Source organism: Mandrillus leucophaeus, unplaced genomic scaffold, assembly GCF_000951045.1.
Source record: "Mandrillus leucophaeus isolate KB7577 unplaced genomic scaffold, Mleu.le_1.0 Scaffold180, whole genome shotgun sequence".
In the NCBI taxonomy this organism is placed as follows: Eukaryota; Metazoa; Chordata; class Mammalia; order Primates; family Cercopithecidae; genus Mandrillus; species Mandrillus leucophaeus.
Window position 1 is genome coordinate 761,696 of NW_012101810.1, and position 21,455 is coordinate 783,150.

A 21,455-nucleotide genomic window follows, 5' to 3' on the forward strand; every position below is an offset into this window, starting at 1 on the left:
CCTCCTGGGTTCACGCCATTCTCCTGCCTCAGCCTCCCGAGTAGCTGGGACTACAGGCGCCTGCCACCACGCCCAGCTAATTTTCTGTATTTTTTAGTAGAGACGGGGTTTCACTGGGTTAGCCAGGATGGTCTCGATCTCCTGACCTCGTGATCCGCCTGTCTCGGCCTCCCAAAGTGCTGGGATTGGCTTTCATTTTTTTTAGGCAAGATCTCACTCTGTGGCCCAGGCTGGGATGCAGCGGCATAATCATTGCTCACTGCAGCCTCTGCCTCGCGCATTTAAGCCGTCCTCCCACCTCAGCCTCCCAAGTAGCTGGGACTACAGGCACCCGCCACCACACCTGGCTAATTTTTGCATTTTTTAGCAGAGATGGGGTTTGCCCTGTTGGTCAGGCTGGTCTTGAACTCCTGAGCTCAGGTACTCCGCCCGCCTCGGCCTCCCAAAGTGCTAAGATTACAGGGGTGGGCCACCGTGCCCGGCCCCTAGGGAGGGACAAATTCTTAGGAATCAAAGGGTGCACGTCCTTTGGATGCCCCCACAGCAAAAGCCAACCTGCCTTCTGAGAGTCTGCCCAGCCCAGGACCAGGACATGTCCCCTCCCCGTTCCCCGGGTTGGACACTTAACTGGGCTCCAGAAATGCCTGCTGAATGAAGGAATGAGTGAGAGTTCCCTTTCCCAGGCTAGGAACAAACAGGACCCTCACTCATGCCCAAGGAAGTCATTCAGAAAAAAAAAAGATCTATTGTACAACATGGTGACTACTATAAATAACAATGTATTCTATCCTTGAAAATTGCTAAAAGAGTACATTTTACATGTCCTCCCTGCAAAGAAATGCTAAGTATGGGAGATAATGGAGATGTTAATGGGTTTGACTCAGCCATTCCCCATGAACACACATATCAGACATCGTACTGCACACTGTAAATGCATACAAATTTGATTTGCCAATTTAAAAAATAAATTTTAGGCCAGGTGTAGTGGCTCATGCCTGTAGTCCCAGCACTTTGGGAGACGGAGGCAGGAGGATTGCTTGAGCCTAGGACTTTGAGACCAGCCTGGGCAACACAGTGAGACCCCGTCTGTACGAAAAATACAAAAATTAGCCAGGCAAGGTGGTGCACACCTGTAGTCCCAGCTGCTCAGCAGGCTGAGGTAGGAGGATCACTAGAGCCTGGGAGTTTCAAGGCTGCAGTGAGCCATGATTGTGCCACTGCACTCCAGCCTGGGCAACTGAGCGAGACTATGTTTCTCAAAAAAATAATTTTTTTTTTTTTTGAGACAGGGTCTCGCTCTGTTGCCCAGGCTGGAGTTCAGTGGCGCAATCTTAGTTCACCGAAACCTCCACCTCCCAGGCTCAAGTGATTCTCCTGCCTCAGCCTCTTGAGTAGCTGGGATTACAGGCGCACGCCATCACACCTGGCTAATTTTTGTATATTTAGTAGAGACGGGGTTTCACCATGTTGGCCAGGCCGGTCTTGAACTCCTGACCTCAAATGATCCACCCACCTTGGCCTCCCAAACTGCTGGGATTACAGGTGTGAGTCACCACGCCCAGCCATAAAAAGTAAATTCTTAAGATATGTATTATTTTTAGTTGTAATCAGAAATATGTATTTAATGTATACTTACACGTTCATACTTATATGAACTTTTATAGTAAAGAAGTATAAAAGTATGCATCTGATTACAATAGGCAAATAATTTATTTTCTCTAATTGTAATAAGGATGCCCATTGTAGAAAACTACAAAATGCAAACATAGAAGGTGCCTGGTGGCCCGCGCCCACCCCACCTCCTTCCCGGCTCACCTGGGCTGGTGCAGGGGTACCGGGCAGGCCCGGCTCTCACCTGAACCCTCCCACGCCCACCCCCACCTCCTTCCCGGCTCACCTGGGCTGGTGCAGGGTACCAGGCAGGCCCGGCTCTCACCCAAACCCTCCTGCGCCCAGATCTACCTGCACCTACACTCCTACACAGTGCCACAGGAACAGCGTTATATCATCCGCCTGCTCCTCATCGTGCCCATCTATGCCTTCGACTCCTGGCTCAGCCTCCTCCTCCTGGGAGACCACCAGTACTACGTCTACTTTGACTCTGTGCGGGACTGCTATGAAGGTGGGCGCTGGGTGGCATCCGTCGGGGGAGCGGAGGGAGAGACTCCCCGGGGCCTGCATGCATGGACACACTTCCGTGGCCAGCCCCCAGGGCACCCCACTCTCCCTGCCCCTGTTGGAGGGGCTGCCAGGACAGCTGGGGTTAGTGGCGCTGGCAGGCCTGGAACCCATGACCCCACAGCCTCCGTGCAAGGGGCTCGGTGGACCTGCCCTGGCCTGGGGTGAAAGCGGGGCCCCTGAAGGAGCACCCTGACCCTCTCAGGCTGCCCCGCTGGGGATGGGGCCCATCAGGAGCCTCTTGCTGTGTGACCTGCCAGGCCTGGCCCCTCCCGAGCCTCCTCCTGTCCTGGTGAGATGGGCGCCACGGGGTCCCGGTGCGGCTCAGGACTCACGGCCGGTCCCCCTCTGCACTCCCGGCAGCCTTTGTCATTTACAGCTTCCTGAGCCTGTGTTTCCAGTACCTGGGAGGCGAGGGTGCCATCATGGCTGAGATTCGTGGAAAGCCCATCAAGTAAGCGTCTCACCCCAGAGCCCACACACCCCACACACCTGGGACTGGGCGCCTGGGCGGCACTGGGGCTGCATTCTCCCGCACCGGCTCAGGGATGTCCCCCACAGGTCCAGCTGCTTCTACGGCACCTGCTGCCTCCGGGGCATGACCTACTCCATCGGGTTCCTGCGCTTCTGCAAGCAGGTGAGGGGATCCGCCCAGCCCTGCCCGCCCTCCTCCCACCTGGCCAGCCCAGCGCCACCCTACCCAGTGTCAGGGGGCTGCTCACTGCTGGCTGCCCCAACCCCCATTCCTGGGCCCCTGGGGGACCTGGCCCCAGGCCCACTGGGTGCCATCGCCCCCAGGCCACTCTGCAGTTCTGCCTGGTGAAACCCGTCATGGCCGTCACCACTATCATCCTCCAGGCATTTGGCAAATACCACGACGGGGACTTCAAGTAAGGCGGGAGCTGCGGGGACACCTGGCATGAGGTGGGCACTGGGTCTCCCGGGGCACAGGAGTGGGGCCCAGCGAGGCGGACTTGGCGTCCAGCTGGGCTCAAGTAAGGTGGGAGCTTCAGGGGTGCCTGGCATGAGGTGGGCACTGGGCCGGGGCCCGGCAATGGGGCCCAACGAGGCGGGCTTGGCGTCCAGCTGGGCTAGGGACCCCACCCAAGACAGGTACCCACTTCCTCTCCACAAGGACCTCAGTGCCTGCCAAGGCCAGGGGCCTGGACCTCCCCTCACAGGACATGGCCGGGGTGAGTCTGGCGTCTGTGCCAGCGTCTGTGCTGAGGACCTCAGGGCTTCTGGCCAGGCAGTGATGGCCCCAGCCCCCGCCCAGCCTTGAGCACTCTTGGTATTAAAGACACCTGGGCCAATGGGGCCAAGGTCCACCCCGACCTGTTGTCTGAGCAGATAGCCAGCCACCCAGCACAGGAAGGACCCCTGCCAAGGTCCACATGCATGCTCACCAATACCACACACATGCTCACACACGGACACATGTGCTTTCACCTGTGCACACACATCACACAGGTGCATCACATGTTCACACATGCACACAGCATGTGCGCAAACCATGCACACACCACAACCACACACATATGTACACTCACATGCACGCAATGTGTGCACATACACAATGCACCCCATGTGCACACGACATCTGTGCACACACACATATGTGCACACACACGGGAATGACACCTGTGTGTCCACCACATAGAGGACCTTCAGGCAGTGGCCAGGTGGACAGGGTTGGGAGGCAGCGTTCCGGCAGAGGCAGCCTGGATGCTGCCTGCACAGAGGATGGGATCCTGGGACAAGGAGGAGCAGGGCCAGTAGAGAGAATGGCCGCGTGTCCCTGCCCTACCCCTGCATAGGCCCCCCAGCCACCCCCAGCTCCCCACGCTCTCCTGCAGGCCCTGAAGTGAGGATCAGATCGGGGCCAGGATCCCTGCAGGGCCCATGCTCCCAAGCTCAGGGTGGGAGCCAGGCCGAGGGTGCGGTGGCGGTGGCGGCTCTAGGGTGGGGAGGGTGGCGGGGTCGTGGGGCTGCCCTGACCACAGCTCCCGTCTGTCCCAGTGTCCGCAGCGGCTACCTCTATGTGACCCTCATCTACAATGCCTCTGTCAGCCTCGCCCTCTACGCCCTTTTCCTCTTCTACTTCACCACCAGGGAGCTCCTGCGGCCCTTCCAGCCTGTCCTCAAGTTCCTCACCATCAAAGCCGTCATCTTCCTGTCGTTCTGGCAAGGTGTGTGGGGCAGGGATGCTGCCGAGGCGGGGGCTGCAGTCCAGAGAGCCTGGGGTCACCTCACGCCCCCTTCCCCAGCTCCCCCGAGCTTCAGTTTCCCCAGCGGCAGCACAGGTCAGCTGGAAGCCAGGGTAGAGCCTGCGGGCACAGGGGGAGTGGGGAGGTCCTGCCAGCAGGTCTGGGCCCACAGTCAGTGGGGAGAGGTCGCACAGAGGCCACACTGGCATTTCCTGAGTCCCGGTCCCTGCCAGGCCAGGGAACTCACAGCCCACCTTGGCAGAGGAGGATGGCCACCAGACAGGGAGGAGCTGGGGACGGGCCCAAGGTTTGGGGCTGGAGGGGCAGGGCAGGCCCGGGAGAGCTCCTGAGCACCTGTTGTGCTGAGACCCCCGACTTTGGAGGCGCCTTGCCCCCCTGAACCTCAGTCTCCTGGGGTGGGACGAGACCACACGGACAGGGTCATGGCACCTGTCAGAGGAGCCGCTGCAAGGTTCAGGACCCCCAACTTTGGAGGCGCCCTGCCCCCGAACCTCAGTCTCCTGGGGTGGGACGAGACCACATGGACAGGGTCACGGCGCCTGTCAGAGGAACCACTGCGGGGTCCGGGGCCTCTTCCTCCCCTGCAGACCCCATCCGGGGCTGGGGCTGAGCAGCCGTGGCATCCGCAGGGCTGCTGCTGGCCGTTCTGGAGCGGTGCAGGGTCATCCCAGAGGTGGAGACCAGCGGTGGGAACAGGCTGGGGGCCGGCACACTGGCCGCTGGCTACCAGAACTTTATCATCTGCGTGGAGATGCTGTTTGCCTCCGTGGCCCTGCGCTATGCCTTCCCCTGCCAGGTGTACGCAGAGAAGAAGGAGAATTCACCAGGTACGCTCTGCCTTCCAGCCAGGGCGCACAGCCCTGCCCTGGGCACCGGGTCTGTGTCCGTGCCACTCTCAAGGCCCAGGAATGCCAGCTCGCTGGGCAGGGAGACGGCCAAAGGGCATCCGGCTCCGGACAGGGACTTGGGCTGTGTGGGGTCCAGATGGGCCCAGACCCCGATGGTGATGGGGGATGGGTGTCCCCTGCCAGGCACGCCCCCCATTAGGGCGGGGACAGCCTGTGGCCTGCCTGGCTTCTCATCAGTCATTGTGGAGATACCAGGGTGCCCACCCCAGGCCAGCCAAAGGCGTACTCCGCTGCTTGGAGCCCCTCGGAAACTCTAGGGGACGTGGTCCTTGGCAGGGGTCTGGCCAGGAATAGGCCTGGTGCTGGGTGGAGCAAGCTGGGCTGGGGTCCAGGGGTCTGGGGTCACCCTCCGCTGGCCCAGGCCAGACCTGGACATGCAGGAGCCACAGCCCTGGGCATCCTGGGAGGCGGGGCTGAGGGGGCTTGTCCGGCGGGGGCTGGAGCACAGTGGGGGATGGTGGGGCTCATACGCTGCCCTCCTCCAGCACCCCCGGCACCCATGCAGAGCATCTCCAGTGGCCTCAGGGAGACAGTGAGCCCCCAGGACATTGTGCAGGACGCCATCCACAACTTCTCCCCCGCCTACCAGCACTACACGCAGCAGGCCACGCAGGAGGCGCCCAGGCCGGGCACCCACCCCGGCAGCAGCTCTGGCAGGGGTAGGAAGAGCCGGAGCCTGGAGAAGCGGATGCTCATCCCCTCGGAGGACCTGTAGGGGGACCTTGGCCGCTGGTGCTTTAGGGACCCAGGTTGCCCATGCCTCTGGGGAAGAACAGGGCCCCCCACCCATCAACCCTGCCAAAGGTGGGGGCCTCTCCTGAGAGCCCTCCTGCGAGGCCCTCGGAGCCCATTTCCCATCCTCCCTCCAGCCCGAGGGTCAGGGCACCTGATGGCCCTGCCAGGCACCCAGGTGGGCCCGCCGCCCAAGGAGAGGGCACCTGAGCCAATCGGAAGAGCCTGGGGACCCCGGGATCACCTGGCCATCAGCCCCAGGGGCCACCGTGGGGCAGGGAGTCAGCGTGGCTGCCGGGCCTTGGCTGTATGGGCCCCACGGGAGCTATGAGTGGGCCAGACTCCCTGACTCAGGAGACAGACAGCGCACGGATCCCAGGCTGGGCAGCTGGAGGGAGGGGCGCCGGGGTGCTGGGCAGCCGGGCCCTGACACAGTCAGCAGCTCCGGGTGCCGCAGACCGGTGAGGTCCACACAAGCTGGCCAGGGCTGGGCCTCCTCGGAGCCTGCTGTGGCCATCGTGGGCAAGTGGAGAAGGGCCCACATGTCTTCACACACCAGCCACAGGGGAGCCCTGGCCAGGCGCCCACCCAGGGGAGCGTGTGCCTGGAATGGGTCGTGGAACCACCGGGTGCCCATGAGGCTGGCCAGCACCGTGGGGCTGTGGGAAGTGCTCTAATTTATATTTAAACACCTTGGATTTTCTTTTCTTTTTTTTTTTTTTTTGAGACGGAGTCTTGCTCTGTGGCCCAGGCTGGAGTGCAGTGGCGCGATCTCGGCTCATTGCAAGCTCCGCCTCCCGGGTTCATGCCATTCTCCTGCCTCAGCCTCCCAAGTAGCTGGGATTACAGGCGCCCGCCGCCACACCCGGCTAATTTTTTGCATTTTTAGTAGAGATGGGGTTTCACCATGTTAGCCAGGATGGTCTTGATTTCCTGACCTCGTGATCCGCCCGCCTCGGCCTCCCCAAGTGCTGGGATGACAGGCGTGAGCCACCTCGCCTGGCCTAAACACCTTGGATTTTCTACTGCGTCTTGGCTTCTGTTCCCGCAGAGCCTGAGCCTGAGGAGCAGGATGTGGTGGGGGTCACAGAGTCTGCATGCGGGAAAGGGGTCCCACCTGACTGGGGTGGGCAGACTCGTGGCCCAGGGCAGTGCAGGGCAGAGGCTGGGCTGTGAGATCACAGCTGCCGCCTTTCTGCTGGGAGCCTCTGCTTCCTCCAGAATGGGCCTTGTGCCAGCCCCACTCATGGCGAGGGGACAAGGCCGTGAGAGCAGGGCCCTGAGTACCTGGGGGGGCACTCCCGGGGGGCACAGAGGGGGCTCCCGCCTGGGCACCTGCCTCCTCCCCTTCTCTTCTTCCTCCACGTGCCAGGTGGGGCCCTGGGTTTGAGGAGCCGAGCTTCAGACACGTGCCCTGTCCTCAGGAAGCTGGAGGCGCCTAAGAGGCCTTGGAAATCCTGGCGGCGAGAACAACAGCCGCCCAGGAACTAAGGGGGCTTCTGGAAGGACACACAGCTGGCCCAGGGCGAGGGGTGTCACTGCAGGGCACCCTCCAGGCCCAGGGCCCCTCAGGGGACAGTGCAGTGACCTGGCCTGCAGGTGGCAGTCAGTTCTGTGTATCTGGGGCCCACAGCACAGGTTGGGTGGGGGCTCGGGCAGGGGCAGCAGAAGTGGGCAAGGCCTGGGGGGCTCAGGCACTGGGCATGGAGAGCAGACAGGAAGGCCCAGTGGGTACCACCCGGGGACCGCGGCTCCCACCTGTGCTGCCCCCACCCATGGCTACGGCCACCGGGAACAGCAGGACCTGGAGTCTCCGAGGGACTCAGCAAGGCGGGCACGGACCAGTGGGGTCCAGGCAACAGAGGGCCAGCTCCCAGCCTCTTGCTTCCTGGGCTGGGGACATGGGGATCTAAGGCCAGTGGGTCTGCAGGGCCTGGCCGGGCTGCCTGATAGGCCGAGCTCCTCCCTGCGTGGCTGCAAAGATGCCCACCTGCCTTATTGGACCCCCACAGGGAGAGACCCACCAGGCAGCCCCCGTGTCTCACTCTGTCAGCAGGTGGGGGCGTGGTGCTCCCCGGGGACCTGCTGCCAAGGGCCAGTTTCTGGAGGCTGGGGGCACTGGCCAGACGCTAGGCTTGCTCTGCCCTTGCCCTGGGGAAGGCCACCCCATTAGAGATCGAGTTGCTGAAATCTGTGTTTGGAGGGTGCGTGGCCGAGGGCTCCCCTTCTGGAGACCCAGACACCACGTGGGCTCCCGGTGGCAGAGGCTGAGGTGCTGGGGGCTGAGCTCCTATGTCAGCAGCCCCTCAGGCCTGCGGTTTAGGACAGGGGAGAAGTCAGTTTCCGCCAAATGCCCACTTGGACCAGCCAAGGACTGTGCCAGGAAACTGACACGCTCAGCGCTCACGCCAGCTGGGACGGCGACTGAGCCCAGAGAGATGGAGCAAGTTGCCTGGGGTCACAGAGCAGGGACTCGGACACCAGGAACTGGCTCCACAGAGGCCCTCTCTCCGCCCTGCCTCCTGAGCCTCACAGATGCCTCTGCCCGCGGGTGAGGCTGGCGTCACGGAGCAGGGACTGGGACACCAGGAGTCGGCTCCACAGAGGCCCTCTCTCCCCCCGCTGCCTCCTGAGCCTCACAGACGCCTCTGCCCGCGGGTGAGGCTGGGGTCACAGAGCAGGGACTCGGACACCAGGAGCCGGTTCCACAGAGGCCCTCTCTTCGCCCTGCCTCCTGAGCCTCACAGACGCCTCTGCCCGCGGGTGAGGCTGGGGTCACAGAGCAGGGACTCGGACACCAGGAGCCGGTTCCACGGAGGCCCTCTCTCCCCGCTGCCTCCTGAGCCTCACAGACGCCTCTGCCCGTGGGTGAGGCTGCTCTGCTTCTTTCCAACACGACTCAAAGGAAAGCCCCGAGGGCTGAGCCCGCTTGGCGTGGACAGAGGCAGTGTGGGGCGGTCCAGGCCAGGGCTCAACCCGCCTCGAGAGGGAGCGTGGGCTCATGAGAGGGGGAAGGACAGAGACCAGCGTGGTTCCAGTGTCATCATCGCTGCAGAAAAAGGGGTTTCCCGGTGACAGGCCCCGACAGAGGAGTGGGCCTCGAGGCAGGCAGGAGCCACGTGTCTTGGCCCAGTGCCCCCACCAACCTCTCTAACCTCTCCTGCCTCAGTGTCCTCGTCTGGGAGATGGTCCAGCTGAAAATCCCCAGCATCCACAAGAAAGGGTAGAAGCCCTGGGGGCCCTGGCCTGGCCCGGGTGCAGGCTGCACGGCTGGGCGGGGTGGCGTCTCCTCTCACAGCTTCCCTGTCTGTCCGTGGCCTCCAGGAGCCCCACACGGGGCTGGGGCTCTGTGCCCCCAACTCACACCCACCAGCTCCCCCAGGAGGAGCAGGCTGGGCCCAGAGCCGCAGGGTGGGCCACAGGGGAGGTCTGACTTAGCTGGGGAAATTGCCATCCCTGCCATTGCGTGACAAGCTCAGGCTGCTGTGGCCCCAGCACAGATTCAACCCTCACCGCGGCACGCGCCAGCTGCTGCAGTCACCTCCACGCCCACCTCACAGGAAGCAAGGCTGGGAAGGAGGGAACTGGCCCCAGGCCACACAGATGCTGAGAGGTGGGATTATGATCAGGTGCCATGGCTCATGCCTGTAATTCCAGCACTTGGAGAGGCCAAGGCGAGTGGATTGCTTGAGCCCAGGAGTCCGAGACCAGCCTGGGCAACATGGTAAAACACCATCTCTCCAAAAACATACAAAAATTAGCTGGGCGTGGTGGTGTATGCCGGCGGTCCCAGCTACTCAGGAGGCTGAGATGGGAGGATTGCTTGAGCCCGGGAGGTTGAGGCTGCAGTGAGCCGTGATCACGAGCACTCCAGCCTGGGTGACAGAGCAAGATGTCTCAAAAAAATCCAGCTTGGATTTCACCCTGCGTGGTCCAGCACGGAACGGCATTCACCCTTCGGTCAGCTCAGCCCCAAAAATGGGGCCGGGTGTGCCAGGGCTGCTCTCCCGGAAGGCCAGGCGGAGTGGCGACGGCATGTGGGCAGGCCCTTGGCTTTTCAGAGGAGTCCACAGGCTTCTAGCCACTGTGCAGGGCCGCTTTGCTCTCTGCTCCCAGACAGACCCTGTCTTGCTCACGGCTTCCTGCAGGCTCCTCTGAGAGTCCAGCAGAGCTGGGTGAGGGATCTCCTGGGGAAGGGGGACACTGACAGCCATGGTGCTCTCTGCTCCTTCCACTGGGAGAGGCTGCGTGGACAGGGGGCTGTGGGTGGGGCAGATGGCGACACTCAGGACTGCGGCCTGACCCTCGGAGACTGAGCCCGGGACGTGGCCACCTAACCAGCACCTCCCCCGTGGCTGTCCCAGCATCACGGTCACAGGCCAGCAGTCTGTGAAAGCCACTTACACATGGTACCCGGATCCTGACCCTGGTGAGGGACAGACGGGGTCCCCTGGGATGGGGGGTGTGTGGTTCTTGGCCCAAAAAAGCCCCAGCCAAAAGCACCAACTGCACAACGAAAGGGTCTGAAACCAGAAAATTCTTTATTGCAAAGGTACAAAAGCGGTCACAGCAGCAGGACGCACGGCAATAAATTAGGTGGTGGTCGCAGGGACGGGGCAGGGCGGCGGCGGCCAGACACGGGCCCACATGTGATCTGTTCTCAATAATTTATATCATGATAAAAAGCAGCACAAAAATAAATATTGAAATGGAACTGCCAAGTAGTACAGAGGCCAGGGTGAGGCGGTGTGGGGGCGTGGGGGGCAGGGGTCCCCACACCCTGGAAACGCAAAGACCTGGATCTCTTTGGGAAGCCGGAGGCACAGAGACAGAAAACAAACCCACGCGGCAAAGAGGCCTTCGTCTTTTTCTTAAATAAAAAAATCCATATATTAAATCATGACAATGAAATTTCAACGATCTGAAAAGAAAAGCAGAACGCGCCGTGCTTCCCCGGCCCGGCTCTGGGCGGTGACAGCGGCTCCGTCCACCCTGGGGGCCGAGGAGTCCCCTCTCCGGCAAAGCACCACAGGCCGAGGGCAGGTGGTCGCCCACGGCCCACAAGACGTGGACACCAAGAACCCCAAGATGGGACAGAACCGGCCACCCGCTGCAGCCTGTCCTGTGGGGGCCCAACAGCCTGGTGCAGTCCGTGGTGAGGGGGACGGTGGGCAGCCCGGGCCTCCGGTTTGCTCCCAACTCCCACCTGTGCCCGTGCCCCCAAGCTCTGCTCTGATAGATTTACAGTATCAAACTGGAAAAGAAAGATTGTTACGAAAAATCTGTAGATAAACTGTGAATATAATTTTATATCTCTATATAGTTTCTGTTTCTCTCTTTAAATATCCCCCTGGTCCTTATGACATCCAATATGGATTACCTACCATGGCCACGGGGGCAACGGCTATTTGGGAACTCGCAGGCCTTTGCTCCACAGGGACCCAGTGGTCCTGGCGGGCCTGCAGCTTCCCACTCACTTCTAACAGTAGACACAGAACCAAGTCGCCGCCCCGGGGCTGTCTGTCCTCCGCCCCCCCAGCGTGGCTGGCACCAGCCTGGGCTCTGTAGCCGGTGGGGGTGTTACTGGATGGGCAGGGGCAGCCGAGAGGGAGCCGAGGCACCACCTTGCATGTCCTAGGTGGCGGCCCCCGGCCAGTGGCTCACATTCCGCCAGCTCCCCCAGGCAGGGGCTCTACGACCCCCGCTGCAGATACCCCAGTCACAGCAGGGACCCTCAAGGTGGCACTCCAGGAAAAGGAAGCCCAAGGTGGAGTGCCAAGCCCACCAGTGCCTCGGTGCTCAGGGAAGGAGGAACAGGCGAAGGCTCCGGGCGAGGACTGAGTGCCAAGGCCACACCTGCAGCCCGTGGCTGTGCTCCTGGGGGTGTGCACGTGGGAGCCACATCCACAAGGCTCTCCTGGCCTGGTGCCTGCCGCCTCCCCGCCCACCACGCCCTCCAGAGTGCCAGCCTCACTCCTGAGCTCTTGTATAAGCCAGCCGCATCCTGGTCCTGCCCCTCAAGCCTTTCCACCAGCTCTCGCACACAGCTCCCGCCTCCTCCCACCACCCAATGCAACGTCCTCTCCTTCCCACCTCCACGTCCACATCTACCAACGTCCCCCAGGCTGCACCCCCTCTCCCTAGACTGCAGCGGCCCTTCCCCTCTAGGCCCCCAAAAGACCTCCTCGTTCCCCCTGCACTGACCACAGCTGGTGAGAAGCAGCTCCAGGACACAGAGCCTGAGTCCTGCTCACCATCAAATGATGGGACGCTCCTGTCCGTGTCCGCTGAGGTCCAGGATGGCCTGCGGGGTGGGTGTCTGGGGGGCCAGCTCCCGTGGGTGGGGCTTCTGTGCTGTGCTGCACGACCTCCTCGGGTCACCAGAGCACACGGGAGACCTCACGACGTATGAGCCACTCTCTCTGCCACACGTGCCCACAGGCCCTCCTCCGGTGAACACCTGCCCCCTCAGCCCTGGTGCTGTGATGGCAGACGGGCCTGCACACACACACGTGCAGACACACAGACACCACCCCACGCAGGCGGCCTCCCACACCACGCCCACTTGCGCAGGCCCCTGCTAAGGCAGACACGGGTCACGGGCAACTGCAACAGGACAGCTGGAAGGACGGAGCTGCCAACGCACCATCCATGCTCCTCCCAGGGTCTGCGGAGTCGGTCAGGGCAGCCAGGGGCTCCCGCACCAGCTGGGAGGCCACAGCAGGGCAGGTGTCGAAGGCTGCTCCCAGCTGCAGTGGAAAACAAGCCCCACGCTGACCTGACCACAGGGGCCTGACTCCTGGGGCCGTGTCTTCTGGCAGCCCCCGCGGGGGCGGCGGAACTTCCCGAGGGCCTTTCCCTTATACGTCCCGACTCCCACGGGTGCGAGATGCCAATTCCCACACACAGACGCATCCTGTGGGGAGCAGGGGGCGGGCGTGTGTGTGGACCGGCACGCAGCTCTGGGCCCACGGGAGCCCACTCTTCACCCTGCACCACAGTCTCATCCTGGTGTGAGTTGCCCGCGCCTGAGGGGCCTGCGCCTGGACTCGGATGTCGAGAGTCTGTGTCCCAGTGACAGGTACGAGGGGCGCACCCCCGCCCGCCTGCCGCTCCCCACCCCCAGCCGGCACTAGGATGCGGCCGAGAAGGGCACGGAGGTGGAGGAGAGCTCAGCGGACTTGACGATGGTGATGACGCTGGTGGTGGCCACCTTGGAGGGCGCCACGGGTCCCCGGGCCACGGTGCGCGCGAAGGTCTGCAGCGCCTCGTACTTGGAGCGCAGGGCGTCCAGCTCCAGCCGCATGCTGCTGTTCTCACGCGCCAGCTTCTCCACCTCCTGCTGCAGCTCCACGCGCTGCCGCTCCAGCTCCTCCTTCTGCGTCACCCGCTTGATGCGGCAGCTGGCCGCGTAGCCGCGGTTCTTGAGCGTGCGCCGACGCTGCTTCAGGCGGGTGACCTCCTCCTTGGTGAGACCCCGCAGGTGCTGGTTCAGCTCCCGCACCGACATGGACACCAGCTCATCGTCGCTGAGCACTGGAGCGTTCTCGCCCGCCTCCTTCTTGACCTGGGGGTGGCCACAGCACGGGGTCAGCAACGGGAGAACGTGGGGTGTCTGCCTGGGACCGGCATGGGGGTGGACAGGGACCCAGCGGTGCCCCTGCATGCCCATGCTCTTTTGGGGCTGGCCTTTGCCGTCCGCACCAGGGACCACAGGACACCATGCACACAGGCAACCCATGTGACGGTTGTGGCCCCACAGGACCCTTTCTGAACAGGAGAAGCCAGCGGTGACATCGGTCACTCCTGGTTACCGACAGCCTCAGAGCCCACGAGGACCTGGAGCACATGGGTCCTGCTGCTGGGACTGAGCCAGCCCACAGGCATGCCCCATGGCAGAGGCGGCAAGCGCCAGGCACAGGTGGGCCCAGGCCCTAGGAGCTGGAGCATCCCATTCACCAGAGGCCAGTCTGCCCACGCCTGGAGTCGGGGGGTGAGCTCATGCAGTAGCGCCTGGCGGACACACAGCCCAGGCGGACAGACCCTGCCACACCCTGAGCCTGGGAGTCATCTGGAACCACAGTCCCCGATCCTGGCCCCACCTCTCCTGTGAACATCCCCCAGCCACAGCAGCCCCTTCTCCTGCCAACAGGGAGGCCTCCATCACAGGCTCAGGACGGCCCTGGGAATGGGGGGGCCTTTCCCACACCTGTGCTTGAGACGGGGCCTGCCTGGAGCCAGCCTTACCTTTAATGTCTTGTTCGGTTTGGGATTAGTCGTCATAACCTGGGCACAGTCACCAGGACAGAGCTCCCTGGAACTCGTAGCTGGAAAACACGGGCAAGCAGAGAACCCAGCGCAGGTCAGGGCCAGCAGCGCCGGAAGGGACGGCCACCTCCCATGCAGGGACGTTCCTCAGCCTGGGGTAGATGGTCACAGCACCCTGAAAACAAGATGGGGCACTGTCCCGGCCCAGCCCGTCCTGGGGGGCTTCCCAGGGGGTGGGGCATCCTGGCCCGGCCTCTGTCTCTGCCCGAGGGTCCAGGGGGAGGTCTGGCTGCACCTCACAGTCTAGCATAGTCCACAGAGCAGCTGGGACCCCCACCCCAGGGCCTGGCAGCCAGGTGCAGCCCCCTGCTGCCCTGAAGACCTGGGCTGCAGCTGCCGGCGCTGTAGGGTGACCAGCAGGCACCAGCAGTGGCTGCTTCCTGTTCTGATTCTCCCTGAGGTCAGAGAAGACGTCTGCACCTGCACAGCACAAGGTGCTCCGTCCCAAGGACCAAACCGATTGGTGGCGAAACCGCCCTCCCACAAGGCAGCTGTGCTGGCCCCGAGGAGCGTGGGGCCCCACTGGACAGCGACCCTACCCTTGCAAAGGCTCTGGTGCTCCGGACCCAGCCTGGATCCCCGAGAGGGGGCCTCTGGGGAGCCCCTGCCATCACCAGCTTCCCCCATGGTGGGCCTGGGTGGAGCCCCAGCCGCCCTCCCGCCCCGCCCTCCCCACAGGCCACGGGACACCTACCACGGCCCCGGCCGCTGCAGCTGTGACATCACCACCTCCAACTAAGCTGCCCCCGAGCGAGGACCCTGCAGCCCAACGGGGTGTGGGGTTCCTGAGGGGCGGCAGGTCCAGGGGTCGCAGTCAGAGACCAGGGAGGTGGGGGAGCCGCCGCCCTGCCGAGCGTTCGACCGTCTGGCGGGAGTCGTCCCCGCTGCCGCCCCCGCCGTCCTCACGTCTGCATTGTGTCACACATTCTAATCATTCATGAAAAACCCAGCCAAAGCATCCCCGGCATGAGCCCTCCGATAGTTGCCATGACGACCTTGGGACCGAGCCAGCCCCCACGGTCGTCATGGAAACCGAGAAGCCCAAACGCGATCCTGACTTCAGGTCAGTCTGCGCAGACATCACGAGGCCGGCAGGCAGTCAACAAACCCATTTGTACCCGGTGGCTGGGACAGGCAGGCAGCAGGCGCCGGGAAGCTTGCGGGACCGGTCCACAGCACCCACTCCCATACCCCAAATACCAGACACGGGTTCCCGCAGGAACGTCAGAGCAGCACACAGCGGTGGGGGTGTCCTTGGTCAGCACCTCCACCGGACATGGGCACCACGGGGCGGGTGACCCCATCCCGCCCTCCCTGCCGGCCCAGGACCCTCCCCACACCCTGGGCCAGGGAGCCCTCGGCCCAAATCCCTCCACCCTCCAGCCCTGCCTCCGATGGGGGCCCCCCGCCACAGCCCACCCACCCCCACAACCAGAGGGCCGCACAGGTGAGACAGGGTCCTGCGCCAGGCTGCTAGGTCCGCTGCCTCTGCCAAGGCCGGCTGCTCTTAGGGCGCTAATGTAGATGGCACAGGATGGCACCAGCCGGTCCCGGGGAAGGCCAGGGGGACTCCAGGCTCCTCCGTACCCCGCCCTGGGGCAATGGTGACAGTAGAGAGGCCGGGGCCCAGCTGCCTCCGCCACCGTGGGGACCTGCAAATGCCGGCGGCTGGAAGCACCATGAGAAACTTTTCCATGTCAGAGGGAGGGGCCGCAGGCACCGCTTCCAGCTCCACCGTGAGCACGTCAGTGCACAGGCCGGCCACGACATAGCTATGCGGTGAGTCACCAGATGTTTACAGAGCCGCGCGCGCATTCCCACACACCCGGGCCTCCCACCCAGCAAGGACCCGCTCCCTGGCCCCCAGGCCCACTGCCCGCCATGGCAGCACAGCTGGGCGGAAAAGGAAGGTCTGGGGGACAGGGCCGTCTGGCCAGAGCCACGGTGACATGCGGGGTGCCAGGGGCAGAGTTCAGCGTGAAGATCTTTCCACTAAAAAGATGCCTCCCGCGATGCCCTGTGACGTCATGGAGGCGTACAGTAGCCGGGGGCGACCCCAGGAGGGGCAGCCAACTAATTCCACAAGGTCAAGGTCGCCAGGGCTGCTGGAGCACGCCTGTGCCCATCTCAAAACCCCAGTCCTTCGAGGCACACCTGCACTGGGGCCCTCCGAGGAACCAGAGACCTAGGGGAAGCTGGGGTCCTGGGCGGCCCCCATGCTGTGCTCACAAGCGTGCCCCCCACTTCCCTGGGCAGGTCACGACTCTGCTCCGCTAAGGAAGCCTGGACCATCCACGTGCCCCCCGAGAGGCGAAGCAGCAGGGACGGCCCAGCCAAGTGGCAAAGCTTCTCTCAAGAACCCAGCATGGGATGGGATGGTGCTGGCACCTACCTCTCCCCACCATGCACAAAATAAATCCAAGCAGCATTAACCTAAAGTCGCTCTAAACATCAGAGGCAAGAAAGATGACAGCTTGCTTTTGGAAGGAGATTCAGAGAAGAGTTCTGTATGTGCAAAAAAAGTTTGTAAAGCAACTGATCTAAAAATGACAACTGCCCTAAACAGGGTTTTGTGAACTGTCCAACCTCACACGGCCTCAAGGGCCACCAGAGCACACTTAGAAATGGCCACCTCCCCAGGACCAGAGACGCAGCCTTAGGGTGTCATCCAGGGGGAGAGCGTGCCTGGGGTCCCAGAGATGCCCGTGACGCCGGCTTCCCACTACCCCAGACCCAAGGCAGGGGCTACCGCATCAGCACCTGGTCAGCACTGCAGCCAAGCTCCTCTCCAGCAGCGCCCAAGGAACGATGCCCTCACATTCTGTCTCACATCCACCAGCTAACAAAATGCCAGCATCGCCACGCACAAGCACCTGGCGCCCCTGAGCTCCTCTGAGTTTTGGTGGAGTCACCAGAGAAGTGCAGTGTTCCGCGCCACAGCGGGGGGCCTGGGTGGCCAGGTCTGCTCTGAGTTTCTGCTGTGAGGCCCCAACCGCCGACCTAGGTAAGGCTGCAGCGCTCACGCCCCACGTCCCTGGAGCAGCGCTGGGCAGCAAAGTTCTCCAGCACCACCTATAACTTGGAACAGCTCTTAGGTGACCGGTTTTCTGATGGAAGAGGTAGTGTTCTCAACCCAAGGCCAGACACCTCAACGTGACGCACAACTAAACAAGGCTCAGCGGGGGAATCATTTCCTCTCAAGGAAAAGGAACCGCCAGCAGCCTCAGATGGAGGCAACTCCTGCGGCTGCAGCTGGGGATAAGTGACGAAGCCGGGACGCTGGGCGCCCCCTTCTAGGATCCAGACCGATGGCCTGGGCTCCATAAAGCGCAGGGCAGGGCAGCTCCGCCCAGGGAGGCACCTTGCAGTGGGTGACGATCCAGAGCCCGGGGCTCCCGGTGGCAGGGCAGGCAGGCCAGGGTCAGCCGCCCAGAACTGTGTTTTCGGGAGCAGCTGAGCCCCAGGCAGCGACCTCAGCTCCTGGAGGATCATGTTTTCCCTTTTAATTTTCATTTTAGAGACAAGGTCCCACTCTGTCACCCACGCTGGAGTGCAGTGGTGCCATCCTGGCTCACTGCAGACCTCCTGAGCTCAAGCGGTCCTCCTGCCTCAGCTTCCCGAGCAGCTGGGACTACAGGTGGGCACCACCACACCCAGAGAATTTTAAACTTTTTTGTAGAGACGGGATCTCACCATGTTGCCCAGGCTGGTCTCGAGCTCCTGGACTCAAGTGATCCTCCTGCCTCAGTCTCCCAAAGTGCTGGGATTACAGGCATGAGCCACCATGCCCAGCCATTTTTAACTTTTTAAGTCCCAGCTAATACTCACTGGTCACCCATGGGTCTGGCCCTGCTCAGTGGGGGATTGGCAGCCCTGGCATCTCTTGCTGTGCTGGCACAAGCTGAGAAGGACCTGCTCTGGGGTCCAGGAGGGAACAGTTTCTCCTTAAAGTTGGGACTGGGCACAGTGGCTCTTGCCTGTAATCGCAACACCTTCGGAGGCCAAATGCTTGAGCCCAGTAGCTTTAGGCCAGCCTGGACAACATAGCGAGACCCCATCTCTAAAAAAAAAAAAAAAAAAATAATTTTTTTTTTTTTTTTTTTTTTTTGAGACGGAGTCTCGCTCTGTCGCCCAGGCTGGAGTGCAGTGGTCGAATCTCAGCTCACTGCAAGCTCCGCCTCCCGGGTTTACGCCATTCTCCAGCCTCAGCCTCCTGAGTAGCTGGGACTACAGGCGCCCGCCACCTCGCCCGGCTAGTTTTTTGTATTTTTTTAGTAGAGACGGGGTTTCACCGTGTTAGCCAGGATGGTCTCGATCTCCTGAAAAAACCATAATTTTTAAATAGCCAGGTGTGATGGCACACGCCTATGGTCCCGACTACTCGGGAGGCTGAGGTGGGAGGATTGCTTGAGCCACGAAGTCGAGATTGCAGTGAGCTGTGATCACACCACTGCACTCCAGCAGCCTGAGTGACAGAGCAAGACCCTGTCTCTTAAAAAAAAAAAAAGAGAGTGCAAAAGTGAGTTGAACAGCTGATGGCTGGATGACCCCTCTGAACAGTCCTGGCTGTGGATGCCCATGGAGAAACGGGGATTTCAGCTTCAGGGCTCTGATTCTTCCCGGATGAGAGGACGCATCAGGGCCGCTGCTCGCTCTCCAAGGCTGGCATGGGGGCTCTGGATGGGTCACTTGTTCTCTCCCAAGGGGTGAATGACAAGGCAGACCCCACGCCCCACCCCCGCGGCCACCCAGCCGGTCTGACCGAGACGGAGCGGCCCTTCCACTTCTATCCTCCACGGGTCTCCGAGGCTGTGGGATGCGGGAGAGGGAGGAGGGGTGGGAGGAAGATCAGGAACGGAGGACAGGAGTTGTGTGCGAGACTCGGGTTTAGAAATCCAGGAGCACAGCAGTAAGCACCCTCCCGCTCTCCCTCACCAGTGACTCCCACGACAGGTGCAATCCACAAAACCAGAGGCCGCCCAGGGTGTACCTGCCTCTCCCAGGAGCCTTTCTGCCAGAGACCCCAAGCCAGGCACCCTCCACAGGGGGCCACAAGGGTAGGTGGGGCCACTGTGGCACTGGTACCCAGTGGGCACCTGTCAAACAGGTGTCAACCGACTAACTGCAGCCCGGCTGGTCCCAGAGACCAGCCAGACACCCTTCCTACTGAGGATGAGGACCCCCACTGTCCGGCTGTCCTGGACATGGGAAATGCGGGAGGCACCCCACTTGGCACCCCCCAGCCCGGCCCGCACCAGCCGGCAGCCTGGCCCTGGCTGGCTGCCCTCCAGCAAGCCACGACTGTCCGCCTGGCTTGGAGGACGTCTGGTCACCTTGCATTTGCAGTCTGAGGAAGCTGTGTCATTCCGCTACATCCAGAGGTGACTCAGGCAGCTGCAGCAGCAGAGAGCAAACTGCAGAACACACCACACCCCCTCCAGTCCCTGCCCTGGCTCCCACCACACCATCCTCCTGTCCTCGGCTTCCAGCTTCCCGTCAGCGTCCTGTTCTCCCCGGCCACCCTGGGGCTTCAATCCGCTCCCAGCTTCCAAGTCCAACCAGGGGCATTCCGGCGGGCCTAGATGCCCCCCAGCCCCCAACCGCATCACTCACCGGAGTTGCCCCCACCCCTGTCTCTTTTCCTCGTCCACGCTCCAACCGGGCTTGATCCCAACCCTCAAGCATCTCCCGCCCGAACCCGCAGCACCTGCCCAGGCTCCGGCCTCCAGCTTCTCCCGTGTGGACCACAGCTTTGCCAAAGGGATGCCCTCACCCTGATCCTGGTGCCCCCCACGCAGCCCCACAGGCAGTCAAAAGTTTTGGGGTTCCTACCAAACCCCGACCCCCTCACCCCAACGCCGTTTCAGGTTTCTGATCACCCCCATCTGCAGAGAGCACGTGGCCCCCTGCCCCCCTCAAGCCCTGCTTCTTCCAGAAACGCTCCCCACTGCTCTCCTCGCGTAGGCAAGCACCCTCTACCAAGGCCTGGTTCTAGATCCTTCTGGGGACGGGGCCCTCCCTGTGGTGTGGTGAGCTCCTTGCAAGCAGGGAGCATGTCTTCCCTACACCCCATACGAGCCTCCCGCTGTACGAGATGAGCCGGCCCCGCATGGGAGGGCAGCGAGAGGGCAGTCTCCACCCCAATACCTTCCCCAGGACGCCCGACGCGCAGTGCGGACAAGCAGGCAGGTTCTACACCAGACCCCACCGGCCCTTGGAACAGGCCAGCAGACGTCACGGCCTGGGTTTCCTCATCTACAGCGGCCGGTCGGGGTGGGGCGTGTGACCGCTCAGGTTCATTCGTACCTGCTCTAAAACTCTATGATTTTAAGACGACACTCCCAGTTTCCTGAAACTGTAGGAAAGCGGAAACATGACGGAGTCTGTGACTTATAAAAAGCAAAAATAAATAGCGGGGAAAGGTATCTTCCATTCGCGGAGAGCAGGGAGGGTGGGGACGGAGTGGTGAGTCACTGTTTACTGTTGAGAGGCAGCCACACGGAGCCTTCTCCCAGCTGGCCAGATTTCCATTTCCCGTGTGGACTGGACCCGAAACCCAGAAAGTCCACTCCAGAAACCTTTAGACTCAGAAACAGCTGGGACAGGAACAGGCACAACTTCTTCTCGGTCTGGGTGGCAAACAGCTTTGCTGGAGACTGTAAACAAACGCAGCCATTGCCCAGCCCCGTGGGTGAAAGCGCACGCCTTGTAGACAGCAGAGTGGCCCGGAAGACGGTCTCACTTAACAGCGGCCTCCCGGGTGCACACAAAGGCTGGCGCCCCGACAGCCCCAACCCTTGGTAAACGCTGGCTCCCGGGTTTACCAGCACCTGGGGAATCAATGCTGCAGGGAACCAGCCCCTCAAAGCCCTGGCTCAGCTCAAGGATAAAAGGCAGGAGAAACCTGATTTGTTTTTCTGCTTTAGTAAATGTCTTATTTTGGAATAATGAAAGGTCTAGTTTTAAAAAGCAGACTCCCTCTCCCAAGGTCAAACTCAGACATTCCTACTGGGTTACCTAAGAAGGGGAGATGTTCTCTTAAATGGCACTGGATGCCCAAATAGGGTGTAGGTGTGTCCCA

The 21,455-nt window shown here is 62.0% G+C and overlaps 2 protein-coding genes and 1 pseudogene across 4 annotated transcripts in view; 2 read left to right on the forward strand and 1 right to left on the reverse strand.

The window, feature by feature from the left end:
• Positions 1–6,750, forward strand: part of TMEM184A (transmembrane protein 184A) — a 10,293-nt gene extending 3,543 nt beyond the window's left edge. The window contains exons 3-9 of the mRNA XM_011977547.1: positions 1,957–2,122; positions 2,542–2,632; positions 2,740–2,815; positions 2,977–3,068; positions 4,198–4,367; positions 5,036–5,233; positions 5,800–6,750. Of these exons, the coding sequence (XP_011832937.1) occupies positions 1,957–2,122; positions 2,542–2,632; positions 2,740–2,815; positions 2,977–3,068; positions 4,198–4,367; positions 5,036–5,233; positions 5,800–6,029 (1,023 nt within the window). The 3' untranslated portion in view covers positions 6,030–6,750. The remainder of the gene's footprint in view (positions 1–1,956; positions 2,123–2,541; positions 2,633–2,739; positions 2,816–2,976; positions 3,069–4,197; positions 4,368–5,035; positions 5,234–5,799) is intronic.
• A 3,818-nt stretch (positions 6,751–10,568) lies between these two features.
• MAFK (v-maf avian musculoaponeurotic fibrosarcoma oncogene homolog K) lies at positions 10,569–16,030 on the reverse strand. 3 transcript variants are annotated; one of them, XM_011977550.1, is made up of 3 exons: positions 15,820–16,030; positions 14,294–14,373; positions 10,569–13,613 (listed from the first exon to the last, which is right to left on the reverse strand). In XM_011977550.1, exons 2-3 carry the CDS (start codon positions 14,327–14,329, stop codon positions 13,179–13,181), a joined length of 471 nt encoding a protein of 156 aa, XP_011832940.1. In that variant the 5' UTR covers positions 14,330–14,373; positions 15,820–16,030; the 3' UTR covers positions 10,569–13,178. The 3 variants fall into 3 exon arrangements, with proteins under 3 accessions (XP_011832940.1, XP_011832938.1, XP_011832939.1); XM_011977548.1 differs by lacking the exon at positions 15,820–16,030 and adding an exon at positions 15,069–15,288; XM_011977549.1 differs by lacking the exon at positions 15,820–16,030 and adding an exon at positions 14,697–14,815.
• A 2,881-nt stretch (positions 16,031–18,911) lies between these two features.
• LOC105537878 lies at positions 18,912–19,759 on the forward strand (annotated as a pseudogene).
• The last annotated feature ends 1,696 nt before the right edge of the window (positions 19,760–21,455 follow it).